General features: G+C 38.2%; 1 protein-coding gene across 1 annotated transcript; it reads right to left on the reverse strand.

Annotated features, from left to right (window-relative positions):
* Positions 1-2,535: 2,535 nt before the first annotated feature.
* LOC126457323 (calcineurin subunit B type 2) lies at positions 2,536-20,089 on the reverse strand. The gene is made up of 6 exons (XM_050093520.1): positions 19,979-20,089; positions 19,653-19,692; positions 19,401-19,577; positions 5,769-5,890; positions 5,567-5,689; positions 2,536-3,702 (listed from the first exon to the last, which is right to left on the reverse strand). The coding sequence occupies exons 1-6, from the start codon at positions 19,979-19,981 to the stop codon at positions 3,655-3,657; spliced, it is 513 nt and encodes a 170-aa protein (XP_049949477.1). The 5' UTR covers positions 19,982-20,089; the 3' UTR covers positions 2,536-3,654.
* Between the last annotated feature and the right edge of the window lie 567 nt (positions 20,090-20,656).

A 20,656-nucleotide genomic window follows, 5' to 3' on the forward strand; every position in this document is an offset into this window, starting at 1 on the left:
GCCTGGCTTTTGTAGACATCATGATAAAGAAGAAGACACAGCGCACATTAGGTCATTCTATTTACAGAAAGAAGACACACTGACCAGTACCTTAATGCCAGTAGCTGCCACCATCCAGCACAATGCAAATCTGTGCTTACTACCTTGGTGTGCAGAGCACGAGACATATGAGACAAGGAAAGTCTACCTGCCCAACTGCAGCACTTGGTGAAACCCTTTCATGAGAATGGCTATTCTGAGACACATAAGACTTGCTTTCTAGTCAGGGAAGACAAAGAGAGAAGACGCATGTGAAGAAGACACTAACGGCTTGGCATTTCTTCCATAAGCTGGGCCACCCATAACAAAGATTGTCAAGATATTAGAAAAGAGCAACATTAAAACCATCTTCTGCTTATCGGCCTAAATCAAGAATATGCTACGCTTAGTGAAGGATAAACTAGGAATACAGATAACTGGGGTCTACAGCATCAGCTGCGAGCACGGCAAACAGTACATTGGCCAGATGCAGCAAAATATATTGCAGTGCCGCTTAGAACATGTAAGGAGCATTCGTCTACGCGAAACGGATAAATCTGCAGTGGCAGAACAGTCTCAAGGAAAACCATATGTTTCATTAAGAACAAACAAAGCCGCTGTGCAGGGTGAATGGGTTCTGGGAATCAATCTTTGAAGAGGCTGTGGAGGTGAGTCCTTGATAACCTTGTCAACCGAGACAGTGATTTCCAACTTAGCACTGCATGGGATGCAGCAATAACAAAATATGACGAGAATGCTGCAACGTGAAACTGGCAACGCCAGCAGATGGAATGGACAGGCCTTACAAGGACGACACCCTCACCTGCCAACATGCAGGGAGGCCCCATCACCACTGGCTGCGACTCCACCATGTGCTGCGGCACCAGTTCCGGAGGCATGCAATTGGCGCTGTTGACGCATATAAGCCTGCGCTCTAGCAGATATAAAGAACCGGACAGGACGTGAACCTGACACTTCGTCTGAAGATGAGAAGTAGAAAACTTGTTGAAACGTTGCTACAGAATGATGCCTTAACTCAGCTGATAACCCGAGAAGATTTCATCATCAGAAAGATTGTTGCAACAATCGCTTTTTGCTCTGATAATGCATCAAGCTTTTGCCTGAGCAATGTAAAAGTTTGCTATCAGTAGAAAGGTTACAAGGGAACTTTTGCAGTGCCATCCACAAATCCCTGATGGCTAAATGGCATTCCTTGCTCCACCACGGGACTGGCAATCTGCCACGTTTAACAGATAACTTCAGAACAGTCACAGCATTGACCCTGTGATGGCAGTAGTTACATGTTCAACAATGTCCTGGATGCTGGATTGGTGTTGGAATACAGCCAGGTTGCTGTAAAGCGTCCATCTGGCTTTGTTCAACGTTTATATAGGTGTCATGGTTACAGATACTGATGTATCCCGCAAATGGATCCAAATGGGAAAATGGTCACTGAAATGCAAATCCTGTTTCAGCTAGCATGGGAGAAAAATGTGAAAGATCAATAGCTGCAGACGATCTGTTCACAGTGCAGAAATGTGTCGCTTTCTCTATATTTAGGAGGCAAATATCATTCAACATGAGAAACCTCTCCAATACTCGACCTCTGAGACAGATTTATGTAGTGGGCAACTGCACACAATGCACATAGCAATCTCAGAGAGAGAGAAAGAGGTGAGGTAGCTCGTGGGTAACAGCGTCAAGAGTTTGACCAGTTCATGAGGCTGGAGATACAAGGAACACACAGTTATTTTTAATGGTGAGTAAATCTGAACAACTAATACTTTAAGGTGGGTGACTAAGTGCAACAAGGTACAAAATGGTGCATATTGTGTACAAATATTGCCACTTCATCCCTGTGCCCCTCATAACCTATTTCATCCTTTATCTGGATCATGCAGCCTTAGCACACGATGTTGTCTGCAGGTTTGAATGGGTCTCTCTTGTGTATAGGCACAAGGGTCCTTCCTGTATTAAAAGCTGTACTTCCTCCATGTGTGTCTTTAAACTATTCACATTTAATTGCAGTACATGGGCGATTATTCAGAAGAGATCTTCTTTCACCCTGTCTCCATTCTGGTGACATGGTAGAGAGCGAGAGGAGAAGTAGGATAACCTCTTGCTTTGTCTACATATGTATCCAATTCCATTTCAGAGTCATCTTTGTTGGTTAATATAAACCAGGAGGCTTTATTCTCTTTGTCATTTTAGTTTCTTGAATTTTCTGTTATTCTAGAAACACTGGGTGAGTCCTTCTGCTAGCACAGTGTTTACCTGAGAAGTTTACATAGAAGTCTTGTGCTGTGCATGGTGATCCTGCTTCATGGGTGTCTTTCCAGCAAACAATGTTTCTAAGTTGAATGATGCAGTCTGCTAAGTTCATGAAACAATTATTTGAAATGGTATTTGGTAATACATGTAAAAAAACTTAGGGTGGTAAAGAGTATACATTTTACTGGGTAATAAAATCATTTTATTCGAACACACAAAATGTACATGCAAAATTTTCTACATCACATTTCAATCCTTCTTTAAATGCCTAAATCAGTTTGAATGGAACAAATCACATCAATAACAAACATTAGATTTCAAATATAAAAACAAATATTTAAGAAAACATCTTGAGGTAAAATAATTTAAAACAAATACACGTTATATTTATAAATGGTATATTAAAGCTTTAGACTGAGAAATTGAGAAATACAAGGGTAAATAGTATTTCGAAAAACAAAATGTAATGAGATATATTGAAATGAGACATCTCATCCACTGTATCATAATGAATCTGTAATGTAACCAGAGAATCTGTGTATATAAGAACGTGTAAAAGTGCATTGTATTACATGAATATGTATTTTCATGTAATGTAAATATGCGAAAAACTAGAACTTTGTTTATGAAGTGGTTTACCGAGTTTTGTCACACTAAGACAAATCCTCTCTCTATTCTTTATTGTACACTTGTGCCAGCTACATAGAGAACAGCTTCATTACATTCCGAAAAGTCAGAATGATATACGCTTTTCTCCACAATCTGTTCAGCAAGTGACCTTCAGAAGGTAATGATCATTAAAGCGTGACTAGGAACGCTACCTGGCAACAACAGATGTGTGCAGCAGAGTTTAATGTTTCACTAAATTGATACAGAATAAGTTCCTTCAACATGTAACAATGAGTTTATCGTCTTTTATACATATTTATACATGATAAATTTTATGAAAGATCACAGTTTAATGTGCCTGGTGAGACTAATGTATTAATGAATGTGAACATCAATATGATAAACATGCAACAAGATTTCACTGCACAAAATACTCCAAGGAAACTTCCTCAGAAAATATGTGGCAGTAAATTGAAGATAGGAGATAACTGTAGAAAAGACACAAAAAAGGAATTTCTGTGTTAATCACATTTAGACTGTTACAGTATTGACTTATCAACAGTGTATGAAACAAACACTCGCGAGTAAATGTTACCCCGAGGCTTCCTCAGAATGTATGAAACAAACACACGCGCTTATATGTTATTCAGAGTCTGGAGAAGGAAGATCAAAAGGTGAAATCAAACATTACTTTCACAGTATGAGACACCACTTCATCCCCTTAGCTTTAGAATTCATGCTGGAAGCAACTGTAAGTTAAACGTCAACCACCATCTTTTTGTGAATATCTGTGTTGCCCACCACCTGAAATAGACAATTCAAAACTTATAAAACTGTTTCACATTATTAAATGTTATAAGAAACTATGGTTTACCCATAATAATAATAATAATAATAATAATAGTAATATTTTGTGGATCTGACCATGAAGGAGAACCTTCAGAAATGTTAATCTCATAAAGTGATAAACTTTTAGAACCTACTTAAGTATGGCTAAACTAATGGTTTCAAGAAGATTAATTCAGAGACTACATCTTACATATTTATAAAGATAGAAGTTTGGGGCAAATTTTAAGCTACGCATCAAAACTAAAAGTTTACCTTGCCACCACTTCACGTGGTAGTTGGTAGGGGTCTCCCTGGTGCAGCAGCTCACTCATCACCTCATGTGTGTCAAGTCAAATTGAACAATGGAAAATCCAGGTAGGAATGTAACAATATTATGAGAAGGAAAGTTGCTACTCACCATGTAGCAAAGATGCTGAGTTGCTGATAGGCACAACAAAAAGATTTTCACACTTAAAGCTTTCAGCCAATGACCTTTGTCAACAATAAGACACACACACACACACACACACACACACACACACACACACACACACACCCGACTGCAGTCTCAGTGTGGTTTCAGTTGCCTGAGATTGCAGTTTGTGTGTGTGTGTGTGTTGTTGACAAAGGCCATTGGCCGAAAGATTAAAGTGTGAAAATCTCCTTATTGTGCCTATCTGTGACTTGGTATCTCCGCTATGTGGTGACTAGCAACTTTCCTTCTCATAATACTGTTTAAAGTCAAATTGACTATTACTCAATGGCAAAAGATGTTTAGCATTCTCTGTTTCAACTGACACAACTGTGTGGCGTGATACTGATTGAGAGTATGAGACTGCGCGCTCTATAACTCAAATAATTTGATGGCGACAGCAGCAGTTTCAAGACACTGGCTGTTTATGTTAGCAACAATCCACAGGATGCCCTTTTGTGGTGTTTCAAGACCTGGAGCACATTCACCATACATGGTCTAGACTAGTCTGCTTGTCATACCAGCCACGAGTTTGTAATTTCTCATGCAACTGACTAGTATGTTTTGTGGTGACATTTGTGTTTTGAACTATATCTGATTCAGTTGCTACAATCCTCCCATGATGGGGCTACAAAACAATACGCAGAGTTTTGCAAATTTATTCCGAGTGTGGAGATGTAAGGTAACAATTCCCTTTTATGTTTGAAGTTCAGTGATAAAGCTATGTTCCATTTAAGTGGAAAAATAAACTACTAAAATAATGACTATAGGGTACACAAAAGACACATATCATGGTCTAGTTGAGAAATTCTCCAAAAATTTCACTTTTCAACAGGTCAGAGCACCACTGCAATAGAGCACTTCCTAACAATGAGCTATCTCAATGATGGAGTGGCCGTAAGGGGCACTAGGATCTTGTACTGCACCATCAGCCTCAGAGTTTGCCTGATCTCATGGTACATTTATCATCATCATCATGTGAAAGATTCCAGCTTTGTGCCTCCCCTTCCAACAACTTGAGCTAAAATGTAATCTTTACAACAACAGCAGTGAATGTACTCATTCCTGATATCATACAAGTATGGGATAAGTTTGATTATTGTCTGAATGTCTGTAAAGTGTCCAATGGAGGACACATTGAATATTTCTGAAAGGTAACTGAAAAGTCTGATCATATTAAAATTTAGCCAAAGTTTCTATCTTCATTCATTTAGACAATATAGTCCTGTGAAAATGGATGACTCTCCTTGAAACACCATGTATTTTAAACTCCTTTGTGTTTACTCGAGTACAATTTATAGTAGTAAAGATAGTGCAGTCAACAATTAATACCACTACCACTGCTATTACATGATTAAACATACTTACAGAGCAAAACTCTTCAAAATTAATTTTCCCATCCTCATCTTTGTCAGCAAATAATATTGTTTTATCGACAATTTGCTGAAGCTGTGTGTCCTTCAAATTGTTACCAACCATCATTTTTAGCACCTGAAAAAGAAAACATGATGTGGATATTCAACGATTTTCTACATTATGTTTAATCCATGTCAGTAGGGGGAAAAATTACCTGAAACAGTTCCCCATTGGATATGTACCCGTCATTGTCCATATCATATATTCTGAATGCAAACCTCAGTTTTGATTCCTTATCTCCTTTTACACTGAACTGGGAAACACCTTGTATGAATTCTGCAAGAATGAAATGAACATAGATTTATGTGAAAACTAGATACATTATATCACTGTAAATGTATTCCTAATTACTTCATAAATTGTCCAACATAAGCTGAATGAATTAATGAGAACAGTTTAAAAACATCATATATCATATTATTTAGGATGACTAACTGAAACGTGCTGAACTCTATTCCATGCATACATCATTACTCAATGGCATAAGTTGACTTAGTAGCTTTTACACCATATCCTTTCATTGTCTTATAATATAGTTTTCTGGTTAGTGTCAACTTAAGAAATTAAATGGGTTCCTTCTTGTCCGGCATTTTTTTCTGTTCACCAGTTTACCACCGTCTTTTATTAGGTAATATTGTTAGGCAAGTAAAAATCTTGCACATTCCATGAATATTGATGTTTTGTAGTACAACTAATTCAAGCCTACATGTTTCCTTATACAAGTCCAGCAACTTAAAATCTGCAGCACCTTTTGAATAAATTTTATTGTGTCTAACTTTGCTTTGAAATCTTCTTTGGGTGTTGGGACAGAGAAAAGTCTGTGCATCCTTGAGTGGAAAGTTGCGTGTGTGTGCTACTGGGTGTTGTGAGCAAGAAAATATTGTATCTGTAGTAGTTGTTTATCTCTACATTTTGTAACAATGTGTTTGTGTTTTGATGTCAATAGCTGGGTACAGGAAATTTACAGATTTGCTGCTAATCTGCACTGTGAACTAATGTTTTTATGTTTGCTGTTCAAGTTATGAAAAAATGCAAGCTATGAAAAAACACTTTGAGGAATACCACCTTGAGATCACTATCGAATTGCCTGTTGGAACTGAATTGATCAGTCATGTGATTTTCAGGAAATGCTCTTCCTCATAGAAGGGAAGTAGAAGAGATTAATACGATCCAATAAAAACTGCAGAAAGAAACAAGGTAATGTTCCTGAATTATTATAAATTTTTAAAGGTATTAGGAACAGTATTAGGAACACAAAGTTGGTTGAGATGAGAAGACAATAGCAACAAAATGCTAAATTCAGATTGGAATATATATCACACAGACAGATTAGACACTAATTGTGGTGGTGTATTTATTTCAGTACAGAATTTGATAATATCTAGTGGTTTAGTGCAGATTTTGAATGGTCTGGGTAAAAGTAAGCATCACAGGTGGGTCAAACATGACAAATGGATGCTCTTACAGGCGACCTGCAATATGAGTGGTAGTGGCTAAGCACTCCCAGAGAGAACTTGGTGAAAATATGTTTCCTGATCACACTAATGCAATAGGGGAGACTTCATCTTCTTATCTACACAATGAGAGAGTTATGCATAGGTATGTGCTTGCTGGGTTCCTCACCGCCTAATAGAAGACCATAGAGAGCAACGAAGAACTATCTGTGTGGTACTGCTTGTCCATTATGAAGCTGATCGTAACAATTTTTTGTAAATCATCACCACAGGCAATGAAACATGGTTTCATCACTTCGAGCTAGAAACAAAATGACAATCCATGGAGTAGAGCCATACCACCACCTCTCCAAAGCAAAAGTTCAAAGCTGCACCCTCAGCTGGTAAAGTCACAGTGACAGTCCTCTGGGACACTGAACGGGTTATTCTGTTTGATGTCCTACCTCGTGGTGCAACAATCAACTGTGAAGTGTACTGTGATACCCTAAGGAAATTGAATAAAGGACTTCAGCATGTTCCATCGCCACAAAAATGCAACAGAATTCTCCTTATCCATGACAATGCAAGGCCCCACACAAGTATGTGCACCCAAGAGCAGCTCACAAAACTTCACTGGACTGTTCATCATCATCCACCCTACAGCCCGTATCTCACACCTTATGACTTCCACCTGTTTGGCACAATGTAGGATGCACTCTGTGGGAAGCAGTATCTCGATTATGGGGAGGTTATTGCTACAGCAAGACATTGGCTCTGACGGGAACCCATAGAGTGGTATCATGAGTGCATATCTTCCCTTCCAGTAAGGTGCCATGAAGTGATTGCACTGAAAGGAGATTATGCTGAAACATAGAGTTTTGTAGCCAAAAATTGGGAAATAATATGGTGTACTGGAATCCTGTGTAAAACCAACCTGCTTTCAGAAAAAATGTGTTGCATTACTTATTGAACAGCCTCATATAATATGCCAAGCAAGCTTGTGAAGGATGGAAAAGGATCACCGTGGTTCAATAGTTATGTTAGAAAGTTGGTGAGAAAACAAAGAGCTTGTTTCATCTTTGATTTATAAAAAGGTCAAAGATTGGAAGATGAACATAAGCTGAATGAAGCCAAAATGAGCACAAGGTGAGAAATGCAAGCAGCATTCAATGAATTTAAAAGTAAAATATTGCCAAATGGTCTGGCTAAAAATACTAGGGAGTTTTGGTCTTATATAAAGTCAATAAGTGGCTCAAAATAATCTTTTTCATTCTTCATTGGTCATACTCACACACCAAAACAGAAGAAGACGGGGGAAAAAACAACACAGTGAATTTAGTCTTTGGTAATTGTTCCAATATGAAAGTGAAATAGAAAACTGACTAAAACTGCTCAATAGTGGAAAGGCAACTGGGCTGGATGAAATATCTGAAGTGTTACAGAGATAATTTGAAACATCTTGCTCTACTTCCAGCAGTAGTTCATCATAGACCACTGAAGCGTAGCAATTGGGAAAAAGTGGAGGTCACTTGCATTTGCCTTAGACACGCATAATTATATGTCACTGACATCAGTCAGTTGTTGAATTATAAGACATGTTTCATATTCACACATTATGATATTCCTGGAGACAGAAAACTTTCTCTATCAAAAGTCAACGTGGGTTCTGGAAACTGTGATCTTGTGAAATTCAGGTTGCTCTCTTTGTCTATGGAATCCGGAGTGCTATAGACATAAGCACTCAAGCTGATGCCATGTTCCTCAATTTCCAGAAGATTTGATACAGTTAGGCACTGTCATTTAGTCAACAAGCCACTTACTGAATATCAGACCAGATTTGTGATTAGTTATAGGACTTTCTTTGAAATAGGACTCTAACATATAATTCCTAATGCAACGAAATCGAGAAATGTACAGGTATTTCTGGAGTACTGTGAGGGCGTCTTATAAGGCAACTACTAGTTATGCATAACATTGGAGGCTCTGTGACGCTATTTGCAGATGATACTGTCATCTACAGGAAAGCTGCAGTGCCAGAAAACTGCGGCAAAATGTAGGACGGAATGGCAATTGACCAAGTAGGTAATATAATCAACACACTGTGCAAAGAATCTACTACTGTTCAATTACACCATAGGCGACAAATCCATGGAAGGTATTACTACCACAGAATACCTACGAATAACCATCTGCAGCAACCCGAACTGGAAAGATCACAAAAAACAAAAAGCAGGATATGTAAATGACAGACTGAGGTTCACTGGGAGAATCTTAAGGAAATGTAATTCATTCACAAAGGAAGTGGCTTACAAAACACTTGCTTGATTGATTCTTGAATACTGTTTATCAATCTGGGACTGTTACCAAGTAAGATTAACAGAGGATATAAAGCAGATCCAATGAAGAGCAGCCTCTTTATCGCAGGACTATTTACTCTCAACAAATTCCAGTGGCACACACTATAAGAGGAAGGCAACAAACAAGAAACATAGCTATATCAACTGTAGTTGGTCACAGGTGCAATGACCACTACTGGCAGCTGGGAGAGCTCTTGGCGGTTGTCAGAAGGCACTCAAGGCACACCTGGGGTGGCCCGAATCCATGTGATGGTGAGACAAGAGTAACTTCAGAATGGAATGGCGTAGGGAGGTAGCTACAGAGAAATGATTGTGGATGAGACAGTTTTTTACTATCCCATGTAACTTTGACAATTATCTTGATATGACCTCATCTCTAGTGTGGTTTGACATTGACTCTTGTAATTTCCTCTCGGCACGACATGCGAGGTAGGCGTAAGTAGCTAAACTGCCTCTGGCATTCACGAACAGCTGGAAAGCAGCCATCTTACATGGAGAATGCCAACTCGATGGCTGCTGACTTGGTGGTGGTGGTTGGAGCACTTGACACGGCTCTGCTGCCAGCATAATGCAACTATGATGTCTTCTAGTGTTGCAGCAGATGATGGTGTCACCCATACTCAAACTATGTACCACTGGTTGAAAAGCAGCTGGTGGTCTCCAGTGGTACAGAGAAAGCAGGTACGATGGTGAGTGGTCTCAAAGAGATGGCAGTGACGTGTTGGCTGCCAAGGGGCTGGGCGATCAGGTCGTGGTCGGGAGTTTGCAGTCTGTGGTAGTAGTTGTGGCAGTGTGATAGTTATAGAATATACTCCAAGGCTGTGTCATTATAAATCATGGTGATAACTGACACAAACAAGTGTTGTGCATGGCCTTGCAGTGCTGATGACCTACTTGGCTAGGCCAGGGAATTAAATGCAGCTGCCTGGCACTGACTACGCAGAATGAGCCACATTTCTGTGTCACACGGAAGCGTCTTCAACAAAGGAACCAAGATGCGGCTGTAATAGGTTGAACCGCAGACCGTCTCAGAAGGTGGGACAGTATCCCGGGCCACTGACACACATAAGCTTGGTGTGGAAAAGTCTTGCTGTTGCTGATTAGACCAGTCATTGTCTGGTGACAATCACTGCTTGGGACTCAGCACTCTGCTTATGGCACTGACACTGGCTATGGTCTATGCCATTACACAACAATGATGTCTTGTAGTGCCTGTCCACATACAACACAGTACATCATCTACATATCTGAACCAGTATATAATATTTGCACTCAAAAGTTCTTTATTCAAGGGGACTTGTTACTAGTTGCTTTAAAATCAGCACATGGTATCATGTTCCAAGCTTGTCCTGGAATGGATAATTTATTTGCCTTTATCTCCCAGCTTTTACTCTGGCAACTGACATTCCAGAGGCTACAAGTTAAGATACCATTTCAACTTTTCAACCCATCTGATAGAAGATATTTACAAACTGAGGAGATTTTATATTCAAAATTTTGTCCAAATTATATTCCAGAATCATTACAGCCAACTATTACAACAAAGTGTGATTTCCATTGCTTACTTGGTGAGACATTCCACAAATGTTGCTGTGGCAAGGACAGTGATGTTAGCACATTACTTTTGTGCTTTAACAGAATGTTCATAACCAATAAAAATGTTATCTTGTACTGCTAGGCTTTCTGGGCTTTCGTAGGGACATGAAAAACTTCTGTTATCCACAGTAGATACTGATGATGCATATAATATGGCCAAAAGCTTTCACATTGAACCCTGTACAAAGGCAAAAGTTGCCCTCCACAGATATGAATAGAGCTCTGAATTTTGGTAGAACAACATGGCTGTTCATGTGATTTTATAAAGTACCTTACCAGTGTGTTGTCTACACAAGGTAAGGAAAAAATAACTGTGTGCACACCACACAGCATTTCTCTGCATTTTACCTCACAGTGTTAGTGGTAATATTAATGTCTTGTGGTAGTTGCTATTCTGCATAACTGCATCAGAGAAAATTAAGTATTCTGGTATTTTAATTGAAGGTCGTGTAGTTCCTTCGTGCTGAGTTGAGACTGCAGCAACTGGAGATAGTACTATTGAGTAGCTTGTGATTTTTATCATAGTAAGCTAAATTCTGATTATGTTGAGACAATGAAGTTAGATGCCTTAATTTTTCTCTGTCCTGAACTACACATATTTGGCAGAAACTTATTATGGTTCCACAGTCACGTAGTTGCTCAGATGTGAAGTCAATCCACGACTATTTTTCAGCTCCCAGTGTCTTGTTTCAAAGTCCTTCACACTGGCAACAATAAATTGGACATACTCAAGATTTTACAATGCTACTATTAGAATATGTTAATGTAAGTGGTCCATGGATATTGAATAGTTCACCCATTTCACGGGAAAACGTCTCGCCAATGAAAAATGAAGTGAACAAAGCATCAACTTGTTAATGGCCATGAGGGTCAGTTTTAACAAAACACTATTTTTAATTATGAAACGCTATTTCTCAAAGTCTGTTATTTGTTTACATATTTGCTCTCCAAGAGGGCTGAATTAGGTGTTAATGTCCTGGTGACATTGTGATATCACACCCTGGAGGATGCAGCACTGCCAATAGACAATCTGCCTGATTTAGAGTCAGTAAAATTTCTGTACTTTTTTTAACGCTGCTTTAGTCAATTAGATATCTCTATGTAGCTGAATCGTGTTAGTGGTGATAAAATATTGCCAACCTTTGAAATTAAAGAAAGAATGAAAGCATCACATATGCTCTGTGTTACTGCATGAATGCAAAAAACATAGGAAACGCTGCATTTCTGTTCTTGGCAAAATAAAATCTATTTGGTGAGTTAATAGCTGATGCAGCTGTTTTTATTCAGATAACATTGAATTACTACCTAAATTTGTTGCAATTTTCAGTGACTGCAATTTTCTGAAGAATTTTGAACATACCAATGCTATTATGGAGTGGTAAAGGTTTTGTATTTTGTTTTGGTGTGGCAGACTGAACTGTTAAAACAATTATATTCCACACAGTATGAACAGATACTGATGCAACTGCAACTACAAACTATAGCCATCCTCAGCCGATATTACATCTGTTTTGTTAAACTTTCGTGCTCTTACAGAACTTCTAACTTCAGGTGGATTAACTATTCAGACATTTTCTGACATTTACTCATTCCATGTTTAATGGTCAATAATGAAAATGGGTGATGTGGTCATATAAGTTTTTTCCCATGATAAAAGCATGTTTATGAAAAATTTAGTGATTAGGGTAACTCTGAAATAAAATTCAACAAGCAAATGGGCAAAGAAATAGATACAGAACAATTTATCTGGCAAATTAAAACAGAAACTGTATAAAACAGAAACTGTATAAAACAGAAACTGGGGAAAGAAGTAAAATAACTTTTCTTAACATTGTGACATATGTAAAAGCTGTACCTGTCTAAGAGTCCAGCATATATTATAAAATCACATGTAAAAATACACATCTACACATTTTAAACTGCAGAAATTTAAAAAAAAGTAGAGTTGTTATGTATGCATAATTACCTACTCTCAGTACTCTCTAGTGTGTCTATCTGCACAGTAGCCCGCAGTCTTGTTTAGACTGGAAGGTGACGTCAACTCATGTGGTAATATAAGAACTTCGGCCACATTTACTGAACAGTTCAAGAGTTATTCAGAAGACACTTGTTGATCAAAGTGAAAACGGTTGTTTTGGCTATTTATCAAGAGCCACATACTCATTTTTATTGTATGATAATTCTTTTGTTAACATTTTTGATTAAGATCAATGGTTTTTTGGAAACACTGTGCACATCATCTTTATTCTGCTATTAGGACTTCACGCCTTACAACACCTCTGCCTGCTGCTCTTTTCACTCTTACCACAGAGTAATTTCTGCCACAGATGCCATCCAGGTAACATCATAAGAAGCTACGACTACTGAACGAACCTCTATCAAGATAGGGTGCATATGGCAACACTTAACTTCATTCCTACTGCCACCAGCATGGCATGGGGACATGAGTAGGAGAGCATGCACCCCCTCCAACCCCAAGTTTTACTTCTCCCTAATGTAGTCCCAATGCTCATTGTAAATGTATCACCATACTTACACGTTGCAATTATCTTTTATCACTTAACTCTCATCAGAATACTTGTATAAACGTTACTAAAGCAATAGTGCACAAACAGACAGCAACAACTTAGCGTAACCAGAAAAGTTGTATTTTTTCCATTCAGCACTTTTCATGTTGACTGTTGTGTTCAGTTTCAGCACAAAAAGAATGGAAAACCAACTACATTAGCATCTAACCCAAAATTTTTGGGCTTGTTGGACTGATGACACCAGATCCCCAAATGGGGTGGTGGGTGGGGGGGGGGGGGGGGGGAGGGAGGAGAGTAGTGTGTTTCCATGGAAACTTAATTTAGGAACACAATAGAGTAATGCCAATGGCCATGGCACATTGGATACAATGCTGGATGGGCAAGGCTTCTCTAATATCTCTGTTTGTGAGGTGGGAAAATGGTGACATTTATCTATAACTCTGGAATGCCTGTTACCAAGTTGTGTACAAATATGACTTAATACTTCAAAAAATGAAGGGGCGCGGGTGGGAGAGGGGGGTTGGGGTGGTGGTGGGGTATGGTGTCCCTAATAATGGGGATAGGTGATAAGGAAGCAACCTGAAGACACAATCCACGAAAACAACAATGGAGATGGTGGTGAGAAGAGGTTGACAAAAATCATAAACAATGAATATTAACGCTGAATTCATAATTTTGGGGTTGTTAGATTGAAATGTGAAAGCTCTGATGACAACTGATGCATAGAGGTAATGTCAAGGTTGGGACTGGGAGGAGACGACATGAAAATATCTGATATTAGTATCATATCCAAAGCCTTCAGATGATTAATGATAGTTTTGATGAAATTTCAACTATGTTGACGTGATACAAAAGGGAACAGGTTGACATAAAAATAATTGACTGGTGAACACCAGGTAATCAGGTAGATTAATTTATACATTAACTTGGCTCACGTCGCTGAAAGTTCTCTGTTATGGATCTGTTGTATCATAGATGACTGGTTTGATGCAGCTATCTGCACTACTCTATCCTATGCAAGCTCCATCATCTCTACATAATGACTGCAACCTATAGCTATTTGAACCTGCTTACTGTAGTCAAGCCTTTCTCTCCCATCACACTGCTATGCCCCTTCTCCATCATCAAATTGGCAGTTCTTTAACGTCTCAGAATGCGTTCTATTAACTGAGCCCTTCTTTTAGTCAATTTGTGCCATAATTTCATTCCTACTCAATTTGATTCAGTACCTCTTCATTATTTATCCAATCTACTCATCTAATCTTCAGTATTCTTCTGTAGCACCACATTCCAGTTCTGTACAGAGCTACACTCCGGACTAATATCTTCAGATAAGACTTCCTTATACCTATATTTATATTAGACATAAATACATGTCTCTTTTTGAGAGTGTTTCTTTATTGCCAGTCTGCATTTGTATCCTCCATACTTTGGGCATTGTCAGTTCTTTTGCTGATCAAAAAACTCCTCTCCTACTTTTCATCTCTCATTTTGTAATCTAATTTTTTGGACATTGCTTGAGCTAGATAAACTATTTCCCATCACCCTTGTTTCACTTTTGTTGATATTCATCTTTTAACCTCTTTTTAACACACTAGACACTCCAACTCAGCCTTCTGCCCTCCTGCTAGAGAACCAATACAAGGGATCCCACAATGATTAACGCAAGAATATATCTAGTATCACAGGACTCTTTTGTCTGCTGAACACTCTGGGCAAAACTCATGAACAACCCTTACTATTGGCTAACAGTGCACAGAGAGGTAACTGATCTTAATCAATCCCAATATGGTTCCAAGAAGGGAACATTTATAAATGATCCTGCAAAATAAAGGAATTGCAATAGTTGACAATATCAATGAGAAATATACTGTAGCCATCATGATGAGTGTCACTGGAGGTTTTGATGATGTTTTTGGATTTCTTTCTAAAGTTTAGACTGCTTAAGTTAACCAAACATTATGTCCTTCAGAGCAATCAATAGAATTCTCCTGATACAGAAAGCAAACTGAGGACTGCTGCAAACAAGACTGTCTACATGCAGCTGAAGAGAAAGTTATCAGAGACTAGGCATCCCTGTATTAGAATATATGGTGTTCCGATTAGTAATACAGTGATAAACCGATATTTCGGGTATATCTGGATGAGGATAAGACATACATGTCCAGATTTCTTAAGTCTGTGAAAAAGCCTTGAAGCTTAAGCATAAAATAGCCACTACTGAAACAAAAAAATGTGAAGTTACCACTGAATCTTATTAAATTTTATCATGATACCATACTTACCTCTGTAGTCAGTTCAGTACAACTGTGTAGGCAATCAATATTTAGCAACACATGTCGTCATAAGGATCTATGATGCTTACTATAATTGAGCCTGCACAAATTAATCCCTTACACTTGCAGTGGGCTAGATACAGCAACTCCACGTGCTCACGTGCCTACCTCCAGCCAATAATGTAATGCGATTTTTTAGGTATCTCTTTGACACCACCTCACTACTCAGTATTGTCACAGTGCTATAGACAGCTGTTGCTTCCACATGCAGCTGTTTTGAATTTTGCAATTAAAAGCTGCTGTGAGTATCAGGGACACATCTGAACTACTGACGATGGAAGAAGGCCTCTTAGTGTTACTTGGCATATATCAAAGGACCTATAGATCTGGAGGAGGGCTGCAAAATATTGGCTCAGAAAAACTAAATTTAGAACTGTAAGGAAATAACTGGTAAAATAATAGCTGAGAAGAAAGAGATAAAAAGATGGATGAGCAATAAATGGCAACAAATCCAGGATACCACCAGATATGGAAAAACAAGTATGTCATACTTTACAAGATGTTGAGGGAGGTGCGAAGATGTGTCGATTATGTTTTGGAATGTAGGCTCTGTTGAAAGACTAAAATGTAGTGTACATCAAGCTATAGGTTAGGTTGTGTGGTGATGGGTTGTGTGTTTGCAAAGACAATGGATGTGAATACAAAATGTTAGTTCTTGTGACTCACTGTCTTTAGTAAAGCTTGTAGTTTAGGTTAGTTGAAAGGTGACAGTTTTGGCAGTCAGGAGATCATGTGGTATAGGCTTCAATTAATAAGATGGGATACCTGCACATTGCTCTAAAACTATGAGAAACATTTTGCCCTTCAAGCAGTGGATGCTGTAGGAATAGTACGGCTTCCCATTTTCAAGGTCGGTCAAAGGACAGATGGCCATAAATAGAAATCTCCATTGCTGAAGGCAAATGCTTGCTGAATTATAAAACTCTCTTTACACACAGAGTTTATGACCTTTTTCGAGATTGAAAATATACTATGGGAACCAATATGCATTCCACCAATAGCATTTTTCTTTTTCTTTGCTTTGAGAATTATCTCACTATGTTCATCCACAAGATAATGAATGCAATAGACAGCAGCAAACAGGCTGATATCATGGTGACTTCCAGAAGCCTTATAATTAGTTCCACACTGTGTTCAATGAATAAAAAATGGACTTTAATATAAAACCAGTATTGTGATTGGATTAAGTACTTTCAAGGAGATTGAACTTTGCGCACATGGCATTCTGAATGGGAAGAAATCATCAGATTTGAAAGTAACTTTACATGTACATTATATGGTGCATAACGTTAAAAGCTCCATGATGTCATTTGCAGAAACTCATAGAAACTCACAAAATCATAAAAGTATAGTGAAATCCAGGAAGACCTGCAAAATGTCAACTCCACTTGGGAAAGAGCCTCTCCATGATGCTCTGATGCTTACAAAACAAACCCACGACAAAACATGCAGCTCTCTACCTGCTCCACTCATCTTATATTGTAAGGGTCTCAGACTGCCAAGCAGTACTCAATCTATTGAATTATGGTTTCCTTCATTGTTGAGTTCGCTTATGATTCTTCCAATTATTATCAGTGTGCCTTCTGATTTCCTCCGACAAAGGGAATGATTACAAATAATTACATGATTCACAGACACACATACTGGTAAATTCGCAAGAACCTATGTTCAATAGGAACCAACCAAATGAGGCCATACAGTTCTAAGACACTGAATATTAGGGATGATGGAGTTTGTTCTGCCTGACCATTCTGATTTTGGTTTAGCTTAATCATTTCAGACAAATGCCAGGCTGCAACAATACAATGCATGTATTTCATATCATTAAATGCCAGGATGGCTCCTCACAAAAATCTTTATACGAGGGTTGGAACTTTAATAGTGGTAACGATGTATTTACAGCTCATACAAAATAGATGTGTGTTTCAATGATTTACTGACCTTCAAAGTAGTCACGAGCATTGTTTATAACCAACTGACAGTGATGTTGAAGTCACAGGATACTCTTAGCAGAGCAGCACGGTCTATCGCCCGACGAATTAGTAGCAGTTCTGAAGCGAATGCCTTGAAGTGTTTCCTTCAGTTTAGAAATCGAATTGAACTCACGAGGGCTTCAGTCGGGGGAGTGCAGTAGGTGGTATAGCACTTAGCAGCCCCATCATTCAAATGAATCAGTAACAGCTTGCACTGTAGATGTTTGAGCATCATGCTGCAAAATGATTGTCAGGTCGTGCAAAAAGTGTAATCACTTCTGTCTATATGCTGTTCATTTTTGGAACACAACCTACGACCAGCTTAGAGACAGAAGTGACGACACTTTCTGCAGGACCTGACCCTCATTTTGCAGGACAATGCTCAAGCACGTTCAGTGCAAGCTGTCACTGATTTGTTTGACTGACGGGGCTGCTAAGTGCTATACCACCTACTGCACTCCCCTGACTTAAGCCCTCATTAGTCCAACTCGATTTCTAAACTGAAGGAAACACTTCATGGCATTTGCTTCAGAACTCCTACAAATTCGTCAGGCAGTAGACTGCGCTGCCCGAACTGTCAACAACTGGCACTGCTAAGAGTATCCTACAACTTCCGCATCGCTGGCAAAGGGTTATACACAATGCTGGTGACTATGTTGAAGGTCAGTAAAACTTTGAAACATGTATTTATTTTGTATGACCCATAAATAAGTAGTTGCCACTATTAAAGTTCCAACCCTTGTATAATCTGTGTTTCAAAACATTTGTGTTATTTATTTTCATTGTACTATGATGGCAAAACCTGAAGCATATTCAGATGACACCTGGATGAATAAATAAGTAAACAGTCACACAAAATATAACTCCTTTCCAACTGCATCTTGAAAAATGATTATGGTGGTAACGTCAGACAATTACACACCCATACAAAGCCCCAATGAACCCTTCTCATACACCACCAAAAATGGAACAGGTAAGGAGGGAAATGATAGTGCTAGCAGAATTACTCTAGACTTTGCACTGTAGGTGAGTTTTGTAGAACAGATGTTTATTTTACTTAGGAGGACTATACAGATAATTTGTGTCTATACTTTACCCTGCCAAATTCTACACTGTGGCTACTGTGAATCAAAAGTGGAAACACCTTGCTTGGATAAGTGCAAGCACAATAGTTATCGATACTCCTAACACGTATTGAAAATGAACACATTGCAAATATATTGTCTCTGCTTGTATTTACATATTAACACATTCATGCAGTGCATCATATGTAACAAAAATAATAATTAAAAGAAAAAACAATATAAATTCTGTCTTTGTACTGTTCAATTATTGAAATCTTCAAGACAATTTTCAGTCACTAATTTATATATAATGTATGTGTGTCCACTCCATCATACAGCTGAGAAACAAATTTTTGTACTATCGGTCATAAACTAGCAGAAACGACTGGGATTTTAGAAAGAAAGTATGATAAGGTATATTCTAAAACAATTTTGCTTTTATTCATTACCACTACAGTTACTAATACAAAAAAAATGTGAGTTTTTTTTTTTGACTAACCTTTAAAATCCACTTCGCCGTTCCCGTCGGCATCAAATATATCTATAACGCGTTGTACTAAAGGATTCTGCTGTAACTCGGGCAGTGACATAAATTCATCAATACTCAAAGAACCTGAGTTGTCTAAATCAAGCTTTCTGAAACGTTTCCCAAGTCGTCGTATTTCATCAGCATCAACTAAAACAGAGAGAAGTGCGTGAGGCCAAAATAATTACACAAAATTAATGAATCGAAGCACTATCACCTACTTACAGTTTGAACATAGTTCCATAGGAAGAGAACTTTCATTTCCCTGCAAAAGATACAGTCATCTTAGAAGGCATTCAGGCACAGTTAAATGAAGTAACATCACAATAATTTAAGAAAGTTCGTTTCACAGAGCTTGCAGTAAAATATCACTTCTCTTCGCGTACAGAAATGTCGTATGCATACAGAAGCAGAAAAGCCCTACGAAATGTCAACTCAGTGACTGCATTCAATTGAATCGCTCAAGACATAATTCAGAAAAAATTATAGATGATACTTCATTAGACAGCACTGGATACATAGCATTTAACAAACACACAAAATATTTTTACCATTTTGTGTTTTTCTTATTATTCTTGCTTGTCAAAATCCAAAGACGATATAGGTCAAAACCAAAGATGAGAACAACTACTGTGAGCTTTCTCTTCCTGCACCAAAAATCTTAGTTTTCGAAGAGATTACTCAATACTCGCAACAACTTTTCAGACTTGCAACATCTATGATCCTCCTGTCCAGAACTCAAATCAAAATTTCCACTACGATATTGGTAATATTAGCTTCTTTTTTACCGTTGAGTCAAAATTCCGTTCGTATAATTATCAGTACGATTACATATGAAATATTTTCCATAATTCATTTCCTGCTGGGTAAACTTACGTATGAAGGTGCAGATTTATTTTTACTTATTTATTTATCTCATATTTCGTAGATCCATGACCGAACTAAATTCCGTTGATACAGAAAGTAGCAATTATGTACAAGAAATCTGTACGTCGGATTTCAACAGTTTAGACTACACATTAAATAGTTCAATTCCATAAAGCCCAATACATATCGACAGTGGAGTGTGTACAAAGCGATAAGTACAAAGGTACATAAAAACATTGTCAGATATGCAGAGTTTTATGAGAGTTTATAATACGTTACAGCATAAATTAGATCAATTCCCGTAAGGAACGGAAACATATTTCAGTAATGTATTCCTTCAGCCGTTTCTTAACTTTATTTAG

Source organism: Schistocerca serialis, chromosome 2, assembly GCF_023864345.2.
Source record: "Schistocerca serialis cubense isolate TAMUIC-IGC-003099 chromosome 2, iqSchSeri2.2, whole genome shotgun sequence".
Taxonomy (NCBI): Eukaryota; Metazoa; Arthropoda; class Insecta; order Orthoptera; family Acrididae; genus Schistocerca; species Schistocerca serialis.

What these genes read in the sequence shown, in the direction of transcription:
- LOC126457323 (XM_050093520.1), bottom strand. An exon ending in CCAATGGGGAACTGTTTCAG is followed by an intron (nt 5,690 to 5,768) that starts GTAATTTTTCCC and finishes TTTCTTTTTCAG; the next exon opens with GTGCTAAAAATGATGGTTGG. An exon ending in ATTTTGAAGAGTTTTGCTCT is followed by an intron (nt 3,703 to 5,566) that starts GTAAGTATGTTT and finishes TGTCTATTTCAG; the next exon opens with GTGGTGGGCAACACAGATAT.